The following is a 20,145-nucleotide window of genomic DNA, read 5'->3' as shown; positions in this document are numbered from 1 at the left end:
TGCAGAGCCTGCTTGGGATTCTCTCTCTCTCTGTCCCTCCCCTGCTTGCACTCTCTCTCAAAATAAATAAACTTTAAAAAAAGATATGGATGTATGTATCCCAGTGTTACAGCTTTTTTCCTAATTTTTTCTACCCAAAGATGTTAAAAGATTGGCCAGAAAAGGTACTTGAAAAAAATGATAGCACCAGAGATTTGGTTTTGAAAAATAATGGGTTAGAAGTGCTATTATTAAGGGTAAGAGTGAAAATACTGCATTTTCAGAAAGTACTTATACAAACTTATACAAACAGAGATTCTCTCTGATTGATATTTTCATGTTATTCTTACATTGTTAGGGTACCATTAGTTTTAAAAATTTTTTTCTGAATATTAGAATTATTTTTAAATTAAATTTTAGCTATGAAAGTAATACGTGAATATTTTTTGTTAAAAGAAATTCAAAACTATAGAGTCTCCTTTGATTTTGCTGCCAACATTACCCTTTCCTACTCTAAGTCACATGCCTTGAATCTACTTTTACTACAAGTATATATTTTGAACTTTGATCATCTGACATTTCTTTTGGTATATCTCTCATAAAAAAAGAAAAGTGATTAATGAGTCATATGGAAAAGTAATATGGGCATAGTTCAAATAACATGGAAATATTAAAATTTTAATAAGGAAAAGAGGAATGATCTGGTTTTAGAAAATCCTTCACATGTTGTTTTCTGCTCCAGGGATATGACTGTAACATCATCTTAGATTGGCTTACAAATATCCCATCTTCAGTATTTCAGTGTCTCACTAACTATATTCTCTTTTTTATTACTGGGCACAAATAGGAGGACTGAGTCTAAAGAAGACAAAGGGTTGAAAAGCATATTTTTATTTACCTTTATTTGTTACTTGCCCTGTATATTATATTAATTTTCATTACTATACTAATGAAGTAGTTACCATGTCATTGCCATTTTACAACTGAGAAACTGAGGCAAAGATGTTAAGTAATGTGCAGAAGGACATACAGCTTCTAAGTGGTAGAGCCAGGAATCAGATAGCTCCTGAGCCCATGCTTTTACATACTTTATTGTGCTGCCTTTCTGGGTGGGATTGTTCCTGGCACTTCTCCTTGGGCCAGAATCACAGGCTTCTCGTGATTTCAGCAGCTTAGTGGCTAAGGCTTTGATCAGGAAAATGGAATTCACTCTGTGGGGATTTAGGGACTTATACCACTGTTGATATAGCTGGGGCTGTGGATGTCAAGAAATGGGTCACCTCTGGTCAGAGGAGTTCTGCCAAACATCAGAGAAATTGTCAATGAAATATTTATCCTGAAGCAGTGAATAAGTGGTAGGAGCCGACTCCAGGTCGGAGAATTTGACAGTGAAGATCTCAGCCCTAAAAATACTGTTGAGTAGGTAGAAAAATGAGAATTTGTGGGGAAGTCTGCAAAGCCGGCCAGGAGTATAACGTGGGAGCTAATGGAAAGGGCTGTAAGGCTATGCAGCATGTGAAAAAGCCAGGCACTTGAGTCCCATGACCTCCTGAGTAAAATGGTCTTCACTTAAATGTTTCAAATCTGAGGTCACTAACATAGAACCACAGGCAGACGGGGAGGGGAGGATTATGGGAAATGTGGTTTCCAGCCTTAAACAGAGTAAGGTGATGGTGGTGGTGATGGAGGTGTGTGTCAGATTAACCACAGACAATCTAGCAAGCTAACAAACTGCAGTTTTAAAAAGTGCCTAATGTAGTACTTGGCAGTGGTAGGTGTCCTAAAAAGTAACATTTCAGATTCCTTTTCTCTCTTTCTTTCTTCTTTGATGACTGCGATACAATGTCATCCATTTTCTTCCAGCTGTCAGCATTGTGCAGAGCAGGCAATAAGTTCTTGATAGGGTGATTAAAATTATCACTAACAGCATAAGTGCAGACAGTGACTTAAAGAATTGTAAATACTGAAAGGATAACTTCAGTGTATGCCAAAGAATTTGAATCTGGAATTTTTACAGACTCAGCAGTGTTTAAAATGGAGAGGGTTAACTGCTTCCCTGACTTGCTGAATGTCCTGCTGAGCCCTCACAATATTTGCCATTCATTTATGAGTGAGTCAAGGTTTTTTCTTTCCTTTTTTTCTTTTTCTTTACTTCTCTCCCTCTTTTTTTTTCTTTTTAGTTGATAGATGAAGTAAAGAATCTTAAAAAAAGTTTCTTGCGATAGATGTTAGGTCACCTTCTGTTAACCCAGTGAGTTTCCTCCTCTGTTCCTCTAATAGAAGCTACACAGATGCATATAGGACTTTTCTCAAAGATTTCAGCTGAGAGCTTCTTTTATTTAAATTATATTAAGCAATTCTTTTCTATAGAAATCCTACACTTTGTACCATCCATTGCCAATGTCTATTTCAGAAGTCTGTTTCATACAATTTTTTAGGGGTTTCAATATATACATTCAGTATATAGGGTAATAATTACTTTATAAAAGAGTAACTTTGACATGTCTAATTATACAGTCTGGAGAAAACTAGTAGTTTTCACTGCTGCAATGATAGCCAGTAATTATAATTGGGAATATTTTTAATGCATTTTTTATTTATTATAGGAATGAAAATATTTAGTCTTTGGGACTGGAATCTCATTTTGTAATATAATTCAGCTTCTTTTGTACTGGGAGAATCCTTTTCTTCTCCTGCATAAAAACCTTCTTATAGGACAGGAATTAATTTATATACCTAGCCCACTTTTAAATGTAAAATGCTGATACTTCATATATAGTGTTTTTCTTTGATTCCTGTATTCACTAAAAAAAAAATTCTCTTCGACTTCTTAAATGTTATGTGGTTTTAATCTTTCAACTATGAATTTTTATTACAGTACTTCCTTTCCGCTAGTTTCAGGTAATATTTTCTTTTTTCTGCCTTTCGAGGTTGTTTGTCATTGAGCCAAGACAGCTTTGTCATCCTGTTGACCTTGTAGTTAGTGTCTTACTGATCTGTGATGCATTCACTATCTAGTATCACATAGTATGTTTTATGATTTTATAGTGTTCTAGTTTTAAGAGTTAGTTGTTTTGTTTTTCACACCCTTGAGATCCCAGTAATTCTGCAGTTATTTCATCTACTCAGATTTTGTTCATTTTCATCTTTATCTCACATTGCTTAGAGGGTAGATTGTAACTTCTGATGCATGCAACACAATTCCTAACCTCAGTTAATTATTTGATCTTTAGCTTATGTTGTCCTCTTGGGTAAATCTTCAGAGTCCAGTAAAGAGAAGACAGTATTTGAAGATAAACTTTTGTTTATAACATACAGGAACACAAATTTATGTTGTATTTTCTTTACAGTAATCAAAATTGTAGGCATTTTTCTTTTTTTGAGTGCTTTAGTCATTTTTATGGCAGAGTTGAATAGTTATCTGTTTTAAGCCATAAAAATTGGCTGTGTGGGAATCCAGGTCTTTCCATACTCTCTAGTCTTTACTGGTCATCCCTAGTCCTACTATTGAACAATGATCAGGTTAATTTTTTTCAACATGTATCTCTGAGCAACTAATAATATAAGGCACTTGCCAACAAATCTTGAATAGAACACCAAAATGAACATATGGTCTGTTCTGTCAAGGAGGTGTACTGGTGGCTGGAAATACATGTAATTTAACCAGGGAATGCAGTGTAAATACGAGAGGTGATTAAATTGCTTTATCAGGTAACATGATTGTTGTGAAATGGAGGAGGAGAGACAAAAGATTGAGGTGACAAAGACTACTGTGCCCAAAGCCTTGGTATTAACGAGTTGAAAATTTTAAAGCAAGCAAGCTAGACAATTGGAAAAGCATTGGATCCTCTAGCCTAAAATTTAGTGTAAAAATTTAGGTATCATTATACCTATAGCTGTCTTTCTTAGAGCTGTTGATTTTTAAATGTTTATTTATTGTGAGAGAGAGAGAACGAGAGAGAGCACATACACACGTCTATGAGGAGGGAAATAGCAGAGGGAGGGAGGGAAAGAGAGAATCCCAAGTAGGCTCCATGCTGACACAGGCCATGATTCTACAAACTGTGATATGAGATCATGACCTGAACTGAAATCAAGAGTTCAACGGTCAACTGACTGAGCCACCCAGACACCCCACAACATGTTTTTATAATAGCCATCTTGATAGCAAAAGCCTCTTGCATTATTAACTGGACAGAATTTTAGAGAAGTTAGTTGGATCAAATCTTATTTTAGTTTTCATACAGAATCACTTGTCAATTTAAGGTTATTAATGCTTAATGAGTGTTAGCACATTTTGAGCAAAAACAGTTGGCTAATATATCAACTATTTGATTTTTTTAGATACATAGATGCAGGTATATTTTTTTAAGGACAAGCCATTTCTTCTTAAATTATTTCTTTGCTAAGGAAGTTCTGATGATCATTGTTATTAATTGATGTAAGAGTTTTTAAAACTTAAAGAACTTTGATTTATTCAATTAGAAATATTATGGATATGATTTATAATTATGCTTTTGAAAGTAACTATCCATTTAAGATGTAACAGTATTTTCCTCTCTAGGACATTTTTTTTTTGTAGCATCATCCCCTTTTAAAAGTAGAAGATGGTAGGGGTGCCGGGTGGCTGAGTCTGTTAAGTGACTGACTTCAGCTCAGGTCATGGTCTCATGGTTCATGAGTTCAAGCCCCATTTCAGGCTCACTGCTTTCAGCGCAGAGTCAGCTTCAGATCCTGTGAACCTCTCTCTCTCTGCTCTTCCCTCTGTTTGTCTGTCTCTCTTTCTGTCTCTCAAAAATAAATAAACATTAAAAACAATGTAGAGGATGGTATAAAATCAAATTCTTGAGTGTTTTAGATAGCATCAAAACCTGTAAGATAGCATAGTATGGGGTGGAAAGTACCTGGACTAGCACGTAGTAGATCGGAGTTGTAGTTCATACTCTGCCAATAACCCTTTGTGTGGCCTTGGAGAAGTAGTTTAATTTACCTTGTTTGTATTCAGTATCCACATTGATAAAATATGTTAAATAATTTACAGTCTTTTCTACAACTAAAATTCACATTTGCATTTATTATTTTATCCTTAACACTTTAATCAATTAGAGAGTTAAAGTACATTGATATTCTAAGAATCTAGGGAAGGTAATACTTTGTAATAGGGCCTCATGACATGTAACAAAAGTTGTTTTATTTAATTTATTTTTTAATGTTTTATTTATTTCTGAGAGAGAGAGACACCATGAGCAGGGGAGGGTCAGAGAGAGAGGAAGATACCGAATCTGAAACAGGCTCCAGGCTCTGAGCTAGGTGTCAGCACAAGGTCCAATGCAGGGCTCGAACCCACCAACCGTGAGATCATGACCTGAGCCGAGGTCAGAGGTTTAACTGACTGAGCTATCCAGATGCCCCAAAAATGGTTTTATTTTTAAAGACCGTATTTGTTGTTAATCTTTATTTTTTCCTTTTCTGGCAATTACCTTTATTATAATTATTGTTCTTCCTTATGAATGCTTCCAGGAGACACTTATCAACAAATGGGCCACCAAATGTGCATGTTGACTTGCTTCCAAGATTTTATGTTTTTGAAATTGAACTTTTTCTCTATTTTCAAAGTGACATTTGATTGTTTTACTTAGCCAATTTCATACTGACTTTTTAATGATAGTAACATCCCAAAGATTAAATATTGTTTAACAATAATAGAAACATGCTTTCTTACTTTATGAGTACTTTTTAATCCTATTGCTGTTATAAGGCTGAGTAGGCAGGCACTGAAGGAAACAATACACTGATTATCCCACTAATTAATTAAGTTTTAAGGATTCCATTCATTCAATTTATTTTGAAAGGAAGGCATGAATAGAGTTTTAAAAATAAATTCCTGTGTCTTCCATTGTTTTTCAGTTTATTTAGTTTCTTTGAATCTTAAAAGCAACTAGCATCTTTAAATTCTTTGTAAAATATTTTTTTTTAACATTTTTTATTTTTGAGAGACAGAGACAGAATGTGAGAGAGGGAGGTATGATTGAAGTTATGGATCTTGAGATGGGTAGATTAACCAGAGTTATCCATATGATTCCAGTCTAATCACATACGTACTTAAAGGAGAGGACCTTTCCTGGCTGTAAGTAAGAGGGAGAGGTGGCTACAGACAGTGGGTCAGAAAGATATAGCATTGCTGCCTTGGAAGATGGAATAAGAGGACCATGAGTACAGCCTCTAGGAGGTGGAAGAGGAGAGTAAAGTGATTCTTCTTTTGGGGCCCCCAGAAGCTAATGAAGCCCTGCCAACACCTTAAATGCAACACAGTGACACCCATGTCAAAACTGTAAGATTGTGCATTTGTTTTAAGACACTAAATTTATTTATTTATTATTTTTTTCATGGTTTATTGTCAAGTTGATTTCCATATAACACCCAGTGCTCATCCCAACAAGTGCCCTCCTCCATGCCCATCACCCCCCTACCCCTTCCCCCCCATCTCCATCAGTCCTCAGTTCTAGCATTCAGGAGTCTCTCGTGGTTTGCCTTCCTCCCTCTCCCCCACTAGTTTTCCCCCCTTCTTCTCCCCCATGGTCCTTCATTAAGTTCCTCCTAATCCTCCTATATGTGCAAACATATGGTAGCTGTCCTTCTCTGCCTGACTTATTTTGCTCAGCTTAACACCCCCAAGTTCCATCCATGTTGCTACACATGGCCAGATTTCATTCTTTCTCATTGCCATGTAGTATTCCATTGTATAGATAAACCACATCTTCTTGATCCATTCGTCCCTTGATGGGCACTTAGGCTCTTTCCATGTTTTGGCTATTGTTGAGGGTGCTGCTATGAACATTGGGGTACATGTGCCCCTATGCATTGGCACTCCTGTATCCCTTTGGTAAATTCCTAGCAGTGCTATTGCTGGGTCATAGGGGAGTTCTATTGTTCATTTTTTGAGGAACCTCCACATTGTTTTCCAGAGGGGCTGCACCAGTTTACATTCCCACCAACAGTGTAGGAGGATGCCCATGTCTCCGCATCCTCGCCAGCATCTGGAGTCCTCTGATTTGCTCATTTTAGCCACTCTGACCGGCGTGAGGTGGTACCTCAGTGTGGTTTTGATTTGTATTTCCCTGATGAGGAGGGACGCTACACATTGTTTCATGTGTCTATTGGCTATCTGGATGTCCTCTTTGGAGACGTGTCTGTTCATATCTTCTGCCTATTTCTTCACTGGATTTTTTGTTTTTCAGGTGTGAAGTTTGGTGAGTTCCTTATAGATTTTGGATCCTAGCTCTTTATCTGATATGTCATTTGCAACTATCTTTTCCCATTCCATCAGTTGCCTATTAGTTTTACGGATTGTTTCCTTTGCTGTGCAGAAGCTTTTAATCTTGATGAGGTCCCAATAGTTCATTTTTGCTCTTGATTCCCTTGCCTTTGGGGATGTGTCAAGTAAGAAATTGCTGTGGTTGAGGTCAAGGAGGTTGTTTCCTGCTTTCTCCTTTAGGGTTTTGATGATTTCCTGTCTCACGTTCAGGTCCTTTATCCATTTTGAGTTTATTTTTGTGTATGGTGTGAGAAAATGATCTAGTTTCATTCTTCTGCATGTTGCTTTAAGACACTAAATTTATGATAATTTATTACTGCAGTCATAGAATCTAATACAGAGTAACTTATACATTTCTTTTGAATTTAAAGCTGACATTAGAAATGATTTATAGTACTATATATTTTTTATTTGAAGCCATGCATGTTGGAAATGAAGGACACATTCATTCATACTTTTGGTGAAATTTCCAGTAGTACGGTTTATTCATAGTTACTTAAATGTTTTATATCACTAAATGATGTAGAGTCAGTAGTCAGTAGTGCTTATTAGTTTTTTCAACATTGATGGATGTTGAAATAATTTTGAAAGGCATTTTTCCTTTATTTAGATATAAATTAAATATAACATCATTTAAGCAGTAATGGAAAATTGTTTCATTATCCTTTAAAGTTTGCTACAGTTAAAATTGATCAACTTATGGCTGATGATTTTTTTATAACATCTTTATTGAGATAGAATTCATATACCATACAATTCACTCATTTAATGTTGTATAATTTAGTGGTTTTTGGTAAATTCATGGAGTTGTACATCCATTACCAGAATCAATTTTAGAACGTTTTTATTGCTCTGCCCACCCCCATTCCCACCACAATTCTTATACCCATTACGAGTGACTCTGTTCTCCATCTCCCAACCACAGACCTTGGGCAACCCTAATCTGCTTTCTGTCACTGCATAGTTACCTATTTTTGACATTCTGTATAAATGGAATAATATGTGGTGTTTTACGACTGGACTTTTTGCACCTAGTGTAATATTTTAGGATTCATTCATGTTATGGTATGTATGATACTTCATTTCTTTTGATTTTTGTAAAATATTCCACTATATAGATATACTAGGTTTTTAAATTAATCCATTCATCTGTCACTTGATGGACATTTGTGGGTTTGTTTTTGTTATTCACTTTTTGGCTATTATAAATCTTACTACCATGAATATTCACATATAGGCTTTGGTGTGAACATGAATTTTTACTTAGCTTAGTTGTGTTGCTAGGAGTGAAATTGCTAGGTCATAGGATGACTGATTTGAACATTTGAGAAACTGACAGACTTTAAAACTGGCCATACTGTTTTCTATCGTCACCAGCAGTGTATGAGGACCCTATTTAAAAAAAATTTTTTTTAATGTTTTATTTATTTTTGGGACGCGGAGAGACTTGACGTGGGTTTGAACCCACGAATCGTAAGATCATAACCTGAGTTGAGGTTGGATGTTCAACTGACTTAGCCACGCAGGCACTCCAGGGACCCTAGTTTTTTAACATACTTAACAATGTTTAATATAGTCATCCTAGTGGGCATGAAGTGGTATATCATTATGGTTTTCATTTGCATTCTTTGCTGGCTAATGACACTGATGAGATTTTAAAAAGAAAAAATGATGCAGCACCTTTTCCCTCTCTTTTATCTGTGCTATGTACCAGGGCTAAAATGATGTTTCTAGTTGGACTCTTAAACAAATGAGAAATGACTGAGATTACACATCTGTTGTAAAGCCTTAAATAATCTCTTATTGCCCTCATCCCTAATTTTAGGTCGTAGGAGCTAAGAAAGCAAAAAGCAATGTGATACTACAGTGAAATTCCAGAAAGATACTTTGAGGAATAATTGAAAAACTATTTCCACAGCACTGTTATCTTTTGCTGTCCTTATCAAAGTTGTAATTACTTTTTTTATGTTATTTAATAAATGAACAGAGACCCTTTACATCATAGAGATCTGGCAATTTATTTTTAAATTTTAAACTTTTGTTACTTGAATGCTAGGATAAGTTCAGACAGTGAAACCGGTACCAACAACAATTAGAATTATCTTACTATGAACATGCTTACTAGTTCTTTGGAATATTTGAAGCTGTATGACTATCAGGGATATTTTATGAAGTTTTCCAAGTTGGGTAGAGAAAAAGGATTATGTGAAATAATACTTGATATTAATTTTAAGATGTGTGTGAAATAATCATGATTAAATCCTAATTCCTTTTACCTCACTATTTCATGGGTCCTTCTTTACTTTCTAGTCCAATAGCCATTTTATTGTCACAATTATCCAGCAGCCTAGTTACCCACATACCTCTTGCCTTCATTTAAAATTCCAGTATCTTAGTTTGAACCTATATTCAGTCATTTTAGTAATGCTTTTGTTATCATCCTTGATTTTTTTCATCCTTTTGCCAGTCTGAATGATTGTTTCCTTTTCCATTTCTGCCTGAGAGTTGCCAGTTACATTTTTTTTTTTGAGAATTTTTTTGTTGTTGTTAGGCATTTTTTTCTATACCCATCTTTTTTTTTCTATACCTATCTTTAAGGTGAGTGTAGAGTTTTCTATCACATTAACCGTATTAAAAATGATGTAACTGTATATTTAGGAACAATTTTGACTGTAGTTGAGATTTTGAAAGATCTGAGCAAGATCTGTAGACTCATGGACATGAACTCCCAAGTGGATAGGAGACGTTCTGGTAGTTCTGCTGTAGGTCTGTTACCTACTTCTGCAGGGTTTGGTTCACACCTGGTACTTAGCAAGTATTTCACAAATAAGTTCTTTCCATCTTTCAAAATAGCTATGCATCTGAAGCTAGTATACTTTGGAGGAGTCTTTTTTCTAGCCCTTTATTGTCAGGAAAGGAATTGGTCCCTTTCTCCTTATATATTAATCCTATTTCATTGGTGAAACTATGTAATTACTCAAAGGCTGCCTGGGATACTTTTGTGTAAGTACCTTGTTATTTAGACATTTTCCTGCATTATTTTTTTATGTGGAAACTTTTCACTTGCTTTTAGGCAAGGTAATTGCTTTTGAAGAAAATATAAATTAGCTTACCTATGTCCCTTTTGAAGTTAGTTTAAAATTGATGTTTTGTACTTTTTGGCATATTTTCTAATAACTTTAATGTAACTTGAAAGCGTTCGGATTTTCTTTTCATTTTCTTTACACTTTATATTATCTAGTGACTTTTCATCTTTTATACAAGTGCCAAAGGACTTATTGGGACCTGTCTTCTCAGTCTTTTACACACATGCATCATTTTCTACTCTCTTTGAAGTTGTCTCATCTTTTTTCCTATCTCATACATTTTATTTTGTTTTATAAATCTCCTTTTTTGGAAAATAAATGGATTAAAAAGTCCAAGTACTTTTTAGCAATTTTGACTAAAAGCATATTGTTTTTCAGGGTGCACCTTTTGTTAAAGATCATTATTAAAAAAAAACCTAAGCACCTAGTTAAACTGTTTTCCACCTAACTTAAAGTATTAAGTCAATAACCTCTTTCAAGTGATATTCTTCATTTGAGAGATAATCAAATATCCTAAAGTTTTCTTTCATTACATTTGTTTTAAAACTAATTTTACACATGCAGAATAGTGGTCTATTTAACAAAGTTAGAACCTGTGTCCTAAGAATTTAAAAAACCTGAATATGTTTTTTTTTTTTAATGTGTTTATATCTGTGTGTATGTGTATAATTCTTGATGCTAGTTTAAGTGGAAACAGAAACGTGGACTCAGACCTATTGAAATGACTAAGATTGCCATGCATTTTGTCTTCACTTGTCATCTTTGTACTTTTTAAATTATCACAGTTCTGGAAATAGGGTTATATACTGAAGCTTTAGATATCAGATATTGAGTCTCTTATTGAAGTGGCCTCTGAAGTACTAAACAGATTGTATAGTTTCTGTTATAGATCCTTAGAAAAATCCCTGGTAGGAATTTTTGTGGTGAACCGGACTGAATGTAAATCCCTTTGGCTTAAGTGGAAGGGATCTATTATGAGTATCCTTAGCTCAAACAATCCTGTTCCAAGCCCAAAGACTCCAGCTATGCTTATTCTTTTTGGAAATCTATAATTTTTATTTACTTCCTGGAATGTAGCATAACAACAAAGAACAATCAGAGCTTCAAGATTTTACTTATTTTGAATATATGTTATTGATGGTAAGGATTTTATAGATCCTTTTTTATTAATTTGTACAGTGTATAATTTGTTTTCTACTTTTAGGCTTGTGGTTATTTTAATTTATAGTGCTAAGAAGAATCAGTCATAATTTCATTCTACATACTTTCCTGACCCTGTTAATATAAATTAAACTAGATAAAAATAATCTCCACAGTCAGTTGATAAGAAGGGGAAAAACTCACTTTTGGCGATCACCATTCCATCTGTTATGTGCCAGCAGTGAATAGAAAATGATGGTGCTTGTTGATTTGTATAACATTTTTATTTTGAATATCATGTGGATTTTAACATATGATTGTTTCCAATATATTGTTCGTTAATTGGAAAACATTTATTTTTTAGAAACTTTATATTATATAAACTTACTATGAAAAATTTAAAAAAATTTATATTGAACGGTTTTGTACAACTGCCACACAGTTGCTGGCATTTATTCCTCAGCATAAATCTGAATTTTAGCTTGATACAGGTTTTCAAGGTTTAACCTAATCGTCCTAATTAACATTGAATTTGGAATTTTGTTCATGAATAAGCATTTTCTCCTTTTATGAAGAAATTACACAGGGAGGCATTCCTTATGTTTCTTCTAACCACATATAGCTTATTTATTAATTGTTATAAAAAGAGACATACTAAATTTAGAGAAAACAGTACATAAATGAATATGTGAAACCCATCTTAGTGATACAAAAATGTTGAAGCACTGGCTTTTAGTTTTAAATTTAGTTCATTTGTCAAATGAATCATTCTCACTTTGGGAAAATCATCATGCATCTAGCTTCACTGTAAATTAAAATAACCCCAGTGCTATAGAATTAATTAAAATTTGTTACATGTTTTCTAGTCCAAATGTGAGTGAAATTATTGAAACATTTAATTATTTGTTTCAGATGAATAAACTATTGCAATGATGCTTGCTGGGTGAAAAATACTGTATTCCTTTTTAACATAAATACATCATCTGTAATACCATGCCACACTCTCTTTGTGGGTATTTTATCACCTTCTGTTTTCAAGATGTACCATAGGCAGGAAAAGAGCCAGGTGATCTGTGCAAGTCAGATTGTCATTGTTCCCTAGGCAATAATAAAATTCTTATAGAGTAACAACACAGAAAAAAATAGAAATATGTCAAGATTTGGCACAAGGTTCAAACTTTTAATAGTTTAATAATTGCAAAAGAAAGCACAATTTGCAGTTGAACCCTAGATCATTTGGAATTCTCAATAATGTACTGTGTTAAGTTCTAAAGCGTATACTTGTTAAATAAAATTCTTTGTTTTCTACATGCTATTTTCACCCTGCTTTATTATTATTATTATTATTATTATTATTTTGCTTCTGTAATAACATCAGCCTCAATGTATATGATGAAACAACCACCCAGTTATGAATACCTCTCTATATCTAAGTTAGAGCAAGCTTTTGGATAATTGACATTTGTTTTATGAGTCAGACATGTTTTTGTTACTCTGTTTTGCATCGTTTCTCCTTTTTTAACTCTTCTGATTCTTTCAAGGACACCATGTTTAAGATACCTTGTTTGGGGCCACCTGGGTGGCTCAGTTGGTTAAGCTTCTGACTTTGGCTCAGATCATGATCTCACAGTTCATGGGTTCAAGCCCCATGTCAGGCTCTGTGCTGCCAGCCCAGAGCCTAGAGCCTGTTTCAGATTCTGTGTCTCCTTTTCTCTCTGCCTCTTCCCCACTCATGCTCTGCCTATCTCTCTCTCACAAAAATAGATAAACATTTAAAAAAATTAAAAAAAAGATAAACCTTGTTTGCTGTGATTGTAGGCAGTTATGAATTGTCATAATTACAGTGGCTACCACTTCATCAAAACCAGGACAAGAAAACTTTTTCCCTCTCTGTCTGCTCCTATTCCACATGTGCATGCATTCCTTGTCTCCCGCAAAATAAATAAATATTAAAAAAAAAAAAAACTAGGGTGGAAAACAGAATTTTCAGTTTTTCCCTGGTTGGAGCCTTGGTATTGTGAAAACTTGTGTGTGGATTAATTTTTTTAAAAAATAATACTGGTGTGATAAATGCCAAAAAAAGACTACTGTAATTTACTTTGGTAAATTGTTAGTCATTGTATGGTATGGAGTACCAAGTTGGGTAGAATATAGTATCACTTTAAGGTATTGAAATCTCCCCGTCATTGGGAGGAAGTTTCTACTTGTTTCAAAATATAAGAGTTCCTCCTTTAGGGATCACACTGTTATAATTTATTTATATTTATTCAAGTGGAAATAAGAGATTTGCTTTTTTCTAATAATTTTACTCATCTCTACTTTGGATTACACTATTATCCTTGGATTGGCATGCAAGAAAAATCACTAAATTAAGAGTTGAGAGGCCTGAGTTTGAAGTTTACCTCTGTCAGTTATCAGTTACTGTGTGATCATCAAGTCACTTCCTTGGACTGCTTTTGCAGAGCTCTAAGAAGCTATAATTTCATATTGTTTATAACACCTCTTTTTCTGGCTGGAAATTGCTATATTGCCTATGTTTCATTACTTAAAATTACCACAGGAATACATCAGTGATTACCACTTGGTCATGAGTATACTTAATTTTAAATGGCTCTTTTATTTATTTTTTTTAATGTTTATTTATTTTTGAGAGACAGAGAGAGACAGAATGTGAAGTGGGGAGGGGCAGTGAGACAGGGAGCCACAGAATCCAAAGCAGGCTCCAGGCTCTGAGCTGTCAGCACAGAGCCCCACATGGAGCTTGAACTCATGAGCTGTGAGATCATGACCTGAGCCAGAGTCGACCGCCCAACCAGCTGGAGCCACCCAGGTGCCCCTAAAATGACTCTTTTAGATAATTATAAATATATTCATTTTAAAAATAGCACTTTGCAGTGCCTAGGTGACTCAATTGGTTAAGCATCTGCCTTTAGCTCAGGTCATGATCTCACCATTCCTGAGTTTGAGCCTGTCATCTGGCTCCATGCTTTACAGCTCCAAGTCTGGAGCCTGCTTCAGACTGTGTCTCCTCTCTCTATGCCCCTCCCCCACTTACGCACACATGCACACTTGCTCTCTCTCTCTGTCTCAAAAATAAATAAACATTTTTAAAAAATAGCACTTTAGGCTTGCCTGGGTGGCTCAGTGGGTTAAGCATCTGACTCTTGATTTCCACTCAGGTCATGATCTTATGGTTTGTGGGATCAAGCTTTGCATCAGGCTGTGTGCTGGCAGCGCAGAGCCTACTTGGGGTTCTGTCTCTCCTTTTCTCTGCTGCTCTCTCTCTCAAAACAAATAACTAAACTTAAAAAAAAAGCACTTTTATAAGACATATACATGATTAAATAAGAAATGTATAGAGAAATATAACTGCCATTGTGTGTTGGTATAACTTATTAGCATCACGCCTTATACTAATTACAATATGGGTATGAAAAACTTCCAGTTGATGGAATCATGAGAGGTTTAAGGATTTAAAGTATTAATCAAAAATGGTACATTATTGTATATCTTCAGAAGAATTGTAAACATGAACTTAGGGCATCCACATATATATTTCGAAAATTAATCAGTGGTTAGATAATTTAAAAATCTGGTAGTGGTGGACTTCTCTGCAGAAAAGAACCTAACTACTAGTAACAGTTTACTGCTAGATAAAGTAACAAAATGAATTGCTGCTTCATTACCTAAAGGTGGGTTGAATGAAGAGAAATATGGAAATGTGTACAGGCCTTTTGAGAATTCTTAGATGTTTATGAAACTCAAATGAGTAACCTGAGTATTTCCTCTTTGTTATTGTTTATTTGGATCACCTTGTTGAAATGACCTTATTGCATAAATTATGCAAAGTAAAAGAACAGATGACTAGAGAGGGAACAACAATTTATCCTTTTTGTCAGTTTTATCATTTGTATTATTTAGTATAATTATGAGTTTCAATCTACCCACTTATTAAAACAAATTTATTGAGCTTTAATGTAATACATATTGTATTATTTTTAATTGGGTCAAGAAAGATGAATAGAGCATGGCTTTTACCAGTTTTGTGATGAATTGTGCCAGAGGACAGAAATTAAAGCATAAAGGACAGAAATGTCACAGAAAGGAAAGATGATTATTTAAAAAGCTAGCTTCAAGGTTATAGGTAGAGCCTGGATAAGTGTCAGTATAAAGACTCTTCATACTGAAGTTCTCAAACTTTAATGTGTGTGTAATTTGCTTGCGGATCTTGTTAGAAGGCAGACTCTAATTCAGTATATCAAAATGAGCATGAGCTTCTACATTTCTGGCAGCTCCCAGGGTGTGCCAGTGTTCATGAGCCATGATTGACATTTTGAGGAGCAAGACTCAGTACTGTTTTCGAAGTAAGAAGAGATATATGTAGGGCCTACTCTTATTTATTTTATCTTTAATTTTTTTTATTCAGGCATTATTCAGCCACTGTTTATTTAGTGCTTGCTTAATACCAGACACTTTGCTTGCTATGTGCCTGAGTTACAAAGGTGAATAATTCATTGACTCTGGCAGTAAATTCAGTCTTTAACTTCAAAGATGTTTTTCCTTTTTGTGTTTGTGTGTGGAGAAAACATCTTTATTTTTGTGTGTGTGTATTTTTCTTTTTCTTTTTTTAAAAATTTTATTTAAATCCAAGTTGGTTAACATGTAGTGTAATAATAGTCTCAGGAATAGAAAATAGTGGTTCATATAACACCCAAGTGCTCATCGCAGCAAGTGCTGCCCTTGATATGTAGGGGCTGCATTTAAAGCCTTTTCCTGGATGTAGTCATACTTTTTCTAACTTATTCCATAATTAGAACATACTGATTAGCAATACAAATGCAAATAAATACATAGTTTATAAATTTACCCCTTTTGAGTGACTGATTTAGTCAATGCTTGGTTATCTAGGGGCAGATTAAACAGTATGCAGTTAGCCATGATATTAAATGACAGTGGACTCAGTATTATGGAGAAATGAAATGACAGTAATTTAGGAAACATCAATGTATTTATACTGGACATCATTTCTGTTTAGAATGATTTGTACTTGTTCTAATTTGGGAATATTCCTGGATCTCAACAGTCAGACAAAATAATTTGTGGGAATGGTGCCTCGTTTTTCTTTTAGTCTCTCTAAAGAGCTATGGTCTGCACATGGGGATTAAATCTACAGGAGGCTGTGCTATGTGGATAAAGATTTTTAACATATTGGCTATAAATACCATTGTATTTATATTACTTTTATTTTTTTATTAAAATAGTTTTTAAAGTTTGTTTATTTTTGAGAGAGAGAAAGAGAGACAGAGTGTGAGTAAGGGAGGAGCAGAGAGAGAGATACAGAGTCGGAAGCAGGCTCCAGCCTCTGAGCTGTCAGCACAGAGCCCCATATTGGGCTTGAACTCATGACCCATGAGATCACGACCTGAGCCAAAGTCAGATGCTTAACCAACTCAGCCACCCAGGCGCCCCATATATTACTTTTGAACATGTAGAGGTCACTATCTTTGTAATAGTGAATGTGTTTTGACTCGATTGATGTAAAATTTCAACCAAATAAGTTTAAAATAAGTAATTTATACCATGTTTTATTTAGTTTTATTTCACCTAGTATTTGGGGACTTCTGAGATCTTTTACTCCCACTTTTAATGACAGTTAAAAATTAATTCTTAAGGGGCGCCTGAGTAGCTCAGTCAGTTAAGCGTCTGACTTCTGCTTAGGTCGTAATCTCATGGTTTGTGAATTTGAGCCCCACATCAGGCTCTGTGCTAACAGCTCAGAGCCTGGAGCTGCTTCCGATTCTGTGTCTCCCTCTCTTTCTCCGCCCCTCCCCTGCTTGTTCTCTCTCTCTCTCAAAAATAAATAAACATTTAAAAAATAATTTTATAAAATTGATTCTTTATATTATACAAACATGTATGAACACGCATGGGAATACTAGGAGTAGTAGGAGTTCAGGTGTAGCATTTCAGCTGTAGAAGCATATGTTGTAAGTTACAAAAATTTAAATGCTCTGGATAAATCATAATTTTGTGGCATGTATAGAGTGTGGAAAAAAATCATTCTAACTGATTTTGTAGAACTTACTTTTCCTATCAGAAAGTCTCGTAATTTAAAAATAAAGCACTAATTTAAAAGTAAAGCACTTGTAAAGTACATGTAATTTGTTTTTATCTCTTGTACATAAATTGTTAACAAATTGCTAGAGCAATACAGTATTAATTAGATATACTGATTTTCCAAGTCCTTAACTTAAGCAGTAACATTTAACAGAAAGTATTTATGTTTGTTATTAATTAAACATTAGATATTTTTGTGGAATCTTTTTTTTCTTAGAGAACCAGAGGACGAAAGCGAAGCTTCATTCCTGAGGAAGAAAAACATGAGGTTGGAATAAGTTAAGCATTTTTTACACAGTCTAAACTTTGAAAAACTTTCTTGGTTAAATTATTTCTGTTTTCTTCATATCCAGATTTTGTTTTATGTTTTGTTTTGTTTTCCCGTATATGACAGGAAAGAATTCCTAGAGAGAGAAGGCAAAGGCAGTCTGTGTTACAAAAGAAGCCTAAGGCTGAAGATTTGCGAACTGAATGTGCAACTTGCAAGGGAACTGGAGACAATGAAAATCTTGTCAGGTAAATGGGATGTTGAGACGTTGTCTTTAGGGCATTAAGGTTCCATCTTCTTCATTTTCTCATCACAAATATAATGGGGGAAAGAATCATAGTATAGGACCTTTCTTAAAATCTTATTTAGTGGAAACCGTAGTTCAGAAACAGATTTCATCCACTTATTAACCTGCCACACATGGTTATTTTCTGGCTTGAGATGTAATTAAGAGTGATAATCTGGATTTTGAACACAAGAAACAATTTTCTCCTGACAACAGCACTTGGCAATGCTCTGTATATAGAGGCCACAAAAACAATTTGATTTAAAGTCTGATGAGATCTTTACTTTATCTCATAAAATAGCAACATTACTAAGTTGTTACATATTATAAAAGTTGAATTTATTAGTAATAATGATAAGACAGATACTTGTTTATTGACAAGAGCTTCATTAGCACTTCCTTACCATTTATCAAAATGAATGTGTTAAATGCTTCTCTCTTATGAAATAAAGAAAAGTGAAAAGATGGCCTAGGTAGATTTTGTTTTTTGTTTTGTTTTCTTCTTTGTTTCTTTGTTTCGTTTTGGTACTTTTTTTTTCTAATCAGACATAATGCTAATCAGGAATCTCAGCTGATGTTGCACAGTGGTTATTCCTGAGGGTGCAGAGACTGCTAATTTTAACCTTTTGCTTCTTTTGCTGAGATGAAGAAATTTATTTTAAGCCCTAGGTGAGATGGAGGAGTAAGTGGAGTGGGTGAACGAAAAGAAACCTCATTTACAAGAGGTATCATTCTTTCAAAGTACTGTAACAAAGAGTCTTTTAGTATGTTAAGGAAATCATTTCTGATTTCTCTTAAAAATTGTTTTTGATGAAACACTATGAAATTAACTGAGGGCAAGAAATTAAGAGTTTCAAAAAGAATAAGGTGTTAAAAATGTATATTAGTAGTGTTAATATGATTTTAAATCTTTGCTTCCAAAATGATGTCATTTGTCATTAAAAATCAAATTTTTGTTTGTTTCATTCCTCAAATAACAGCATGCAGTTTTAAATTTTATGATTTTTTTTACTATCATTAAAGAAGATAAGGAGAAAATAAAAATTTAGGTGAAGAAATACAAAGTGCTTCAACAAAGTTAAGAAGGTCTATCATATTTGGTCAGTAATTTTGAAGTAGTACACATAAGATGTCATGAGCACTCTCCTGAAGATGAAACTCATTTAAATTTAGTGTAGAGTAGCGTCAGAAGATACACATGAATAATTCTGACCACAGTATAATTTTTTGATTTATGTAGAAAAAGAAATCCTAAGCTGATCCCAACATGATGGAGTGCATAAAACCATAAAAATAAATAAAAGGAAAAAACCCATAAAACAGTCTTATATAATGAACAAAAGTTCAATCTACAGGAAATCCCATGGAGGTAGAGGATTGCATTGTGGGGCATAACCAATTTGAAACAATAGTTAAAAACACAGAGAGCTGGTTATTCTATTTTTAATTATTTGAACCTATGTTAATATCAACCCTCCTATTTTTTTCAAGATTGTTGAATCATGACATTTTTGCTGTAGGACCTATGCATTTTTACAGGTTTCTATTTATTTTATTTGCTTGGTGAGGTATTTGAAAGAACCTAGAACATAAGTTCAATTTTTATTTTAAAAACCACTTCATAATAAGAGCAAGTACAACACATCCTATTATAGTTGTCGTAAAAAAAGTAGGCACCATCTTCCTTCAATTATTGCTGAGATTTTTAAAATAGTATTACCCTTTCCTATCATTTATTTAATTAGTTTCTCCTATAAAATTTCCATTCCTAATTGCATTATTATAACATGACAGAGTCTGGGATTTGGTGGAAAGTCTTCTGGAAGGTAAAGATATTTTTGTTACTCTAGAAATGATGAATATACAAAGCTTTCTTCCTTGATTTTGCCTTGTTAAGAAGATAACATCACAGATTTTCTGCAGAGGTTTTAAAGAGGTAATGAAGAGGGAATTA

At 34.2% G+C, this 20,145-nt stretch overlaps 1 protein-coding gene across 1 annotated transcript in view; it reads left to right on the top strand.

The window, feature by feature from the left end:
- PHF14 (PHD finger protein 14) overlaps positions 1-18,157 on the top strand; it is a 92,476-nt gene extending 74,319 nt beyond the window's left edge. Inside the window, exons 15-16 of the mRNA XM_039216622.1 lie at positions 17,855-17,905; positions 18,032-18,157. Of these exons, the coding sequence (XP_039072553.1) occupies positions 17,855-17,905; positions 18,032-18,157 (177 nt within the window). The remainder of the gene's footprint in view (positions 1-17,854; positions 17,906-18,031) is intronic.
- Positions 18,158-20,145: the final 1,988 nt, after the last annotated feature.

This window comes from Hyaena hyaena, unplaced genomic scaffold (genome assembly GCF_003009895.1).
Source record: "Hyaena hyaena isolate Hyena2069 unplaced genomic scaffold, ASM300989v1 scaffold_646, whole genome shotgun sequence".
In the NCBI taxonomy this organism is placed as follows: Eukaryota; Metazoa; Chordata; class Mammalia; order Carnivora; family Hyaenidae; genus Hyaena; species Hyaena hyaena.
Note: the sequence above shows the minus strand (reverse complement) of the source record. Positions and strands in the feature narration are given on the sequence as shown.